Here is an 8,249-nt window from a genome sequence, read left to right on the forward strand (position 1 = left end):
TAAATTAATAATATTAATTTGATTACTATAAACCTATCACTAATGGACAAATAACACAAATTTTTATGATTAAAAATATGATTTAATCTTTAAAAGGAGTTGACATAAAAAAAATTATAATATGATTAAAAATTAGGCTAAAGCATGATACTTGAAACCACGTCTTATCCATAGAAATTGTTGCTTTATTTTATACCCGAAATTATTATTTTAATTGGGCCATGTTTTATGGGCCAAGAAATAATTGGGCCAGCTATTATGGGCTGAAGGACCTGAACCAGGCCCATATTCAAATAGCGGAAGGCGACGGGATGCAAATTGCGGGGATTTTACTATTGAGTCCTTGTAAATTTAATAATAACAAAATAGCGTAAAATGTAAAATAAAAGCTAGTTTCGAAGTCACTTTTGCCGGGTGCTGCTTGCTTGAGGGGTTTTCTTGGCGAGAAAGTTTTTTCGCGGCTCCGCTGCTACGAGCTCTCAATATCCATTTCCCACACAGATCCTGAACCCGTTCAAGCCCTAATTCATCTGAATCAGAAGCCATGAGCCGTGGAAGTGGAGGAGGATACGATCGTCACATTACTATATTCTCACCCGAGGGCCGCTTATTTCAAGTCGGTATGTATGCAATTCCTCTTCGATCTCGTTTTTGTTTCGATCGAACTAGTTGAACTATATGCTAGGGCTTGACCTTTTCAATTAATGTTCAAGAATCATTGTTTCTGAAGTGATTTAGCTTGACCGTATTAGTTTGAATGGTGAAAACTCTCGTTAAAAGAAAGAAATATCTCCCTTGTGAAGTGTGAAGGTGTTTTTGCTGGAAGTATGGATGAGTGTGGTGTGGTAGCGGTAGGGGCTCTGCTTTAATTAAATGTTTCGAGTGTTCATTTCACTTGGGATTACTGTCGAGTGAATGTGTTTAGTATCCATCGGACGGAATTTAGGGGAAACGCGGAATCTATATTCGTATTTGCTGCGGGGTAACGAAGGTTTTTTTTTTTTTTTTTTTTTTTTTTTTTTTTCTCTCTCTTAAAGGTAATTTAGTGTATTGCCTTTGATCTGTGCGAGTGTTAGCCTTTTCTTGAGTGCGGTGTATTTATTGAATATTTGGAAACCTTAGGCTGGATCGCGAGGATTAACATTTAACACGTCTAGGATGCTGGCTTTGGTTTTAGTGACTCCTTGTATTAGAAAAGATAGCACAAGGAATTGTTTCCAATCAGTAAACTGTTGTAATATTCCAGACGCCTACATTTTGAACGAAGTTATGCTTATCAAACATTTTTCCATTTGGTTTTGAGTTTAGCTTGTCAGCAATGTTATATCTTCATGAATTGTTCATTTTGATCATCAACTAGAGTATGCGTTCAAGGCTGTGAAATCTGCTGGAATTACCTCGATTGGTGTCAAAGGAAAGGATTCGGTTTGTGTTGTGACTCAGAAGAAGGTCCCGGTGAGTATTATTGGCTTGGCCATGCCATTTCCTCAGACTCTCCTGAGCTGAATATTTCGATTCACTTATAATAATGCCCATTGTTTTTGCAGGATAAACTTTTGGATCAGACAAGTGTCACTCACCTTTTCTCCATCACCAAGTATCTGGGCTTGCTCGCAACTGGCATTACAGGTTTCTTTTATGTCTTTTTGCCACTTATTGTTCAATAAAGAATCATGATTCAAGACAGATTTCTTGTCTTATGCTTGTATCAACCTCAGAATCAACTGATGGCGATGATGAAAGTGTACACATTGTGAGATGGCAGCTTATGATAAGTTGGTTCAAGAGGAATTCCTCGACTACATTCCCATATTAGTGTTTTTAGGTGTATGATACTCGTGTGTTTACTCAGGCTAGTGCTAATGATGTCTATCACAGCGATAATTTTTTTCTACACTACATTGTACTGTTTTTAGTTCAAAGTACCACATGCAGTTGCTTCATTGTAAAAATCTACTTTGCTCAAATTTGGACGATAGAATTCCTTATCCAATTTTTCTATACCACTCAGCTGATGCCAGATCACTGGTTCAACAAGCAAGGAATGAAGCAGCAGAGTTTCGATTCCGATATGGCTATGAGATGCCTGTGGATGTATTGGCTAAATGGTATTCTGATTATTTCTGTCTACAATATTTTCCTTGCCTTTTGAGTTATCAATTGCATAGGAAGTGCCGGTGATTTGTTTGTCTTCAGTTCTATGGCAATATTTAACTATGTTACGGTATTTCTTTTGAGTTTAGACAAGGCTTTTAAGCACAGACACTTTTGTTGATGTTACTTTCCAAGTTAGATACATGGACATCAATCATTGAGTTTTGGTATATCACAGCAGGCACTAGACTAATGATATCGGAATTAACTGTTTTGCAGGATTGCTGATAAATCACAAGTCTATACCCAGCATGCTTATATGAGACCACTTGGAGTTGGTTGGTTTCTGGTTTATTTCGTATTTTAGATCCACATAGTGCTTGCTTTAACCTATTATACTATTTGTCATCAGCTTTTGAACTGGTCATTATCCATCCTTTAAATTCTTTTCTCTCCCTTCTGAATTTTCTTTAGTGGCAATGGTTTTGGGGATTGATGATGAGTTTGGACCTCGCCTCTATAAATGTGATCCTGCCGGTCATTTTTTTGGTCACAAGGTAAGTAACCTTCTTGAAGAAAAATTATTGGGACAGGAATTTATTGCCAATTTGCAGCATGTACCTATGTTCTAAATTTTATATTTTCCTTGAGGTGGATGCCACATTGGCAAAGCTTTCCATTCAAATTCCTTTCCGGATGATGTTGCTAAAAAAAAAAAAAAAAAGAAGTCTTAGAATTATCGCTTTATAGACTTAGCTCATATTTAAATACATACAATTTGATTGGTGTGATTTCTTAAGCTACCAGAGGGTGGGTTGTGGAATATAAGGAAACAACTAGTTATTATATTGTCTTGCTTGTAGTTTGAAATTGTATTTATTTATATAAAAGTAGTATGGATATGTATTTTTTTATAAAAAAATTATTTAAATTATAATAATTTGCTTTCAAATGTAAAATTTGTTGATCATCATCATTATAGTGATGCGTAGAGAACCTTTGCTATTTAGAGTGCACTGCACTTGAGCTGCTACACAATCTACCCGATTCGATAGTGGATGAAGGCATGGGTTGACTTTTGAAAAATGACCAATTCTTTCTTAAGATCTGAACAAAGGATTGTTTTAATTTCTCATTTGCTTTTATATTACCAACTATACTTGTTTGTTATGTGCTCCCTTGCTGTAGTTTCTTTTACCTTTTAAACTTGACATTAATATTTGGTTAACCATGGGAATAAGAATTCACAACTATGTGATTTAGGCCACTAGTGCTGGACTTAAGGAGCAGGAGGCTATTAATTTCTTGGAAAAGAAAATGAAGAATGATCCTGCTTTTACTTATGAGGAGACAGTGCAGGTAGATCTCATTTAATTTCAAATGTTTAGACCTTGTACCAGTTACATAGTTTTGTCTTCTCTTTCTTGTTTTAATAGTTGGATGGCATCAATATATCTATGCATACTTCCCGAAAGAAATTTTTACTCTTAATGTTTTAGTTATTCAGAATTGTTAGACGAACATGACTCTCCACAATGGTATGATATTGTCCACTTTGAGCATAAGTTCTTTGCTTTGGGCTTCCCCAAAAGGCCTCGTACCAGTGGAGAGAGTATTCTTTGTTTATAAACCCATGACCATTCTCTGTGGGACTTTCATCATCCAACAAGAAAAACTCATATTTTTCCCCAACTGTTTTGCTTAGAAAGAGAACTGAGGACTTAATTTGAAATATTCTCTGAAATTACTTTGGACCTAATATTCGTCGTTATTTTCATTTCATGTTCCAAAGCGCGGTTTTGATACTGGTGGCAACATAGAAATGCAAATCTGATATGATTTTGACGATCTTTTTATGTGATAATCTTGTTTCTAGACTGCAATTTCTGCACTTCAATCAGTGCTGCAAGAAGATTTCAAGGCCAATGAGATTGAGGTACTTAAATTTCATCATTTCTTCTTCAACAATTATGCTTGAGATTCTATCAAATAGAATGTTTAATCCAAATTCTGATTTGACGCGCTAGCTTCCACTATGTTGTTGACCATTAGTTATGTTATTGTCTGCAAAGGGTCACTGTATTCCACTGTATATATGTTACTTAAGTAAACTGCACCATAGTTATGAACATAACACAAATGTATTTACAACGTTTACAGGTGGGAGTGGTTCGGTCGGAGAATCCCATCTTCAGAGTACTAAGTACTGAAGAAGTCGATGAGCATTTGACTGCCATCAGCGAGCGAGATTGATTGACGCAAACCTCTCTGGAGAAGCATATTGAGAACGTCTAACGACTTCGTTTCAGATGTCGGTTATCGCCGAGTTGCGTGCTTTATATATGCAAGTCCTTGAGGTAGTAGTTGTACTTGCTTCTGAATTGCTGTAGACGGTGACATTCCCATTTTACTTAAAACACTACATCAAAAACAGTCATCTTTAGAATTTGTATCTCAGAGAAACTCATCATGTTACATTATTTAACTCCCAATTCCCGTGTCTAATAACATGATGGTAAGTAGATTATGAACCCTCTTTCTCTATTTCTCATGATGCTAGAGATAAAAACTCGTAAAGCTTACGGTATTACATGGTAGTTTGTGTGATGTCCCACATTGATTGATTGGGGAGGAGAACAAAACACCATTTACAAGGGTGTGGAAACCTTCCCTTAGCAGACGGGTTTTAAAGCCTTGAGGGTTAGTCTGAAAGAGAAAGCCCAAAGAGGACAATATCTGCTAGTGGTAGATCGAATAGTGATGTGGTTTTAGAATTAGTGGGGCTTTGAATAGATACATAAGTTTATGTGGAGCATTCATTGATAAATTTAAATTATAGTCGTCGTTATCTGCATTGTATGGGGACAGCTGAAGCAATAATTTCAGCTCTTGTTATTGGCAGTCCCCCTGCTCCACCAATTTATCTTATTATTATTATTATTATTATTATTATTATTATTATTATTTATTAAAAGATATTAGTGGACACAGAGACCAGGTGGAGGTGGCCGACTATGCCCATAAAATTGGATCTTTTTTTTATTCAGAATAATCGCCCAGGTATATGCTCTCCTCTTCTTTCTACAAATATAACCCTATTTTTTTAAAATATCATTTATTAATTTATAATATTATTAATGAATATTTATGACATCATTATTCATACATTCCGTTGACTTTAGTTTTTGTTTACCTCAAAAAGAAAAAAAAATATATTAATTGTTTTTTTATGGCACGCATTTCGGTTTTGGGATTTATTATAATAGTAACTACCCGAGGGTCTTCTTGTTATGTTTTAAATTGATTGGTTGCTCAATTAATGGATTCCAAATTGACACGTTATTAAATAAATATGTTTTTATTTTCTAATAATAAATGTTAATTGTATATTAGTTTTATTTAATAAACCGTGATGTTGCGCACGTAATAAAGAAATTGAAGTTCTCTTAGTGAGGGCCTATTCATAGGTTGAATTGTGTTGTTTATCTAACCGTCCATGGCCCGACTCTTTGAGTTTTTCATTTTGGACATCTTCTCGAGGTTTTAAAATGTATTTATTAGAAAAAGTTTCCACACCCTTATAAATAATGTTTTGTTTCTTCCATTATTTCTCCCTCTAATTGATGTGAGATCTCATAATTTATTTTAAAATGGTCGTTTTGATTCTTGTGTGTAAAATTATTATAACACAAATTTTATACACAATTGAAACCGCTCCATACAAACTTATAGCTATTAAACATTTTGATGAAAAGAAAGAGCAAATGAAAAATAAAAAATGAAGGGACTGAAAATGTATAGGAACTCAAAATGAACAAAAATTGAAAGTATATTGATCAAAATAAACCAAAAGAATGAAATAACATTTAAAATTAATTTGTTACAAGAATTTTTTTCATTTGTTAGACCCTAAATTTACCGTTATTGTCTGTTTTAGTCGGTTACATATCCACAATTAACATATCCACAATTCTAATCCACAATTCTAAAGAAGTTTCTATACTAAGGAATATTTTGTTTCACTTTTCAACCAATGTGAGATCTCACAATCCACTTCCTTTGGGGGCTCAGTGTCCTCGTTGGCATACCCCTCGATGTCTGACTCTGATTTATTCGCTTTAGCTCGTCACGTATCACCGTTAGTCTCACGATCTTAAAACGCATATATTAGGAAGATACATGCTAAAATAGACAATATCAATTAGGGTGGATTTGGGTTGGTACACTATTATAACAAATAAAATTTACATGTTAGGGGCAAATTGAAATGAAATAAACAAGGGTGGATTTGGGTTGTTACACTATTATAACAAACAAAAATTGACATCCCGTAAATTTAAACATAAATCAATAAATAAAATACATTTTTTTATTGTCGTTATTTTCCGTTAAACTAAAAAAATAATTAAATAACTAATTCTTTGTAAACAAATTACAAATGATTAAAAGACCTTTTATTTTATTTTATTTTATTTATAATTTGTGTGAATTAATATGTAAATGTAATTGGAGTGAAATTAGAATCAACAAATTACATGGAGAAAATTTTCACACGTAGCCGCACGGGACGTGTTTAGGAGTACACGTGGTCGAATAGCATTGGTTGGTTAATTATAGAAGAAAGCCTTTCCAAAACCAAAACAGCACATATTTGCTAACATTAGTCTGAACTGGAATAGCTGCCTAGCTGGCAGTCCCAATTTTCAACGGCTCAGAATTACCGACAGCGAATTTGGATGACGTGGCCGAACCGCATTAGATCCTTTATAAGCCTTCATCTTCAAGTCTCATCTTCATGTCCATCTCTTCTCCATAACTCCAAACGCGCCCTTTCTCCTTCGTCTCTTTGCCTGCGATTATTTTCCCCGATTTTCAGTTCGACATCTGCCGGGAACATCGCGAAAAATCTGCCTCTCTTCCAAGATTCTGATCGTAATACAAGCGAGAGCGTTTGATTTTCTTGGCGAAGGATTCTGATCGAAACTGGTTGTCTTTGTATTGGTTGAATTTTGAATTTGAAATGGTTTTCATCTGTGAAATTTCGTCATCCGATGAAGATGAAGGAATCGGTGAGAAGGAGAGATAGCAATACAAGAAACCGCGAATTTAGGCGGAGGGAGAAGGAAATTATTTAATATCTGTTTTATCTGCTTTGTTGGTAAGATTTCTTCTCGATTTTCTCTTTTCGTATTCGAATTAGGAATTTCGAAATTTCTAGGGTTCTTCGTTGTTTATAGACAATATTGCAATCGTTTCGTAATATGGAACTCTGTTTTGAACATATAGTTCCAGATTCTGTTTGCAAAGTCGTGATTTCTGCAATCCTTCTCATCGATTCCTAAATTGGAATATCGAAATTTCTAGGGTTTTCTCGATGTTATAGATATGTAATACGGTCGTTTGGTTTGTGGAACGCGGTTTTGATATCATAATTTCAGTTTCTGTCTGCAGAATCGCCATGTCTGCCACCGTTCTTAGCGATACAATCCTAGAACCTCAAGCAGCATCGACGAAGCTAATCGCTCATATGGAGGTGGAGTTCGTTAAATGCTATTGCTGCGGACTCATAGAGGAATGCACACCAGCGTACATACAACGTGTTCGTGAACGTTACAATGAACATTGGATCTGCGGCCTCTGTTCCGAGGCAATCAACTACGAAATCCTCCGTTCTCGAAGCCTAATCACGGCGGAGGAAGCCATGGAAATACACATGAACCTCTGCAAAAAATTCACTGCGTTGAAACCACCTCCAAATCCTACGGTGCATTTGATATCAGCGATGCGACAGATTTTGAAGCGCAGTTTAGATTCTCCCTCAAGGGCCGTGAGGTCGATGCCAACAAGTCCGATGAAGAAAGCCTCTCGCCCGCCGCCACTCGCTCGCACGGGAAGCTGCCTATCTTCCCTCTCTGGTTCGTGAATCATCAAAGGTACAGGATTCCATGGACCAACAAAACTCAATCAAAACTGAACATATTGGGATCCAATAATACTTTATATTCCATAAAAATAGACCTTATCATAGGCTGAATTATACAATACGCTTCGTGATGCCTGGTTTTTTTGTTTTTGTCATAATTGGCAAAATTCTAACCATTTTCCTTGTGTAATTTAGCTTGAATATTAATAAAAGTTGAATTTCTGTGCAGTAA

General features: G+C 35.5%; 2 protein-coding genes across 3 annotated transcripts; both read left to right on the forward strand.

Moving 5' to 3' along the window:
• Positions 1-407: 407 nt before the first annotated feature.
• Positions 408-4,625, forward strand: LOC111807598 (proteasome subunit alpha type-6). Its single transcript, XM_023693389.2, has 9 exons — positions 408-620; positions 1,361-1,455; positions 1,548-1,629; positions 2,012-2,108; positions 2,374-2,432; positions 2,569-2,651; positions 3,358-3,453; positions 3,971-4,030; positions 4,255-4,625. The coding sequence occupies exons 1-9, from the start codon at positions 545-547 to the stop codon at positions 4,345-4,347; spliced, it is 741 nt and encodes a 246-aa protein (XP_023549157.2). The 5' UTR covers positions 408-544; the 3' UTR covers positions 4,348-4,625.
• Positions 4,626-6,878: 2,253 nt separating this feature from the next.
• On the forward strand, positions 6,879-8,249 carry LOC111807733 (uncharacterized). 2 transcript variants are annotated; one of them, XM_087128903.1, is made up of 2 exons: positions 6,879-7,252; positions 7,546-8,249. In XM_087128903.1, the coding sequence occupies exon 2, from the start codon at positions 7,553-7,555 to the stop codon at positions 8,015-8,017; it is 465 nt and encodes a 154-aa protein (XP_086985029.1). In that variant the 5' UTR covers positions 6,879-7,252; positions 7,546-7,552; the 3' UTR covers positions 8,018-8,249. The 2 variants fall into 2 exon arrangements, with proteins under 2 accessions (XP_086985029.1, XP_086985028.1); XM_087128902.1 differs by having other exon boundaries at positions 6,880-7,252; positions 7,533-8,249.

Source organism: Cucurbita pepo, chromosome 12 (genome assembly GCF_057944985.1).
Source record: "Cucurbita pepo subsp. pepo isolate OVF chromosome 12, ASM5794498v1, whole genome shotgun sequence".
Classification (NCBI taxonomy): Eukaryota; Viridiplantae; Streptophyta; class Magnoliopsida; order Cucurbitales; family Cucurbitaceae; genus Cucurbita; species Cucurbita pepo.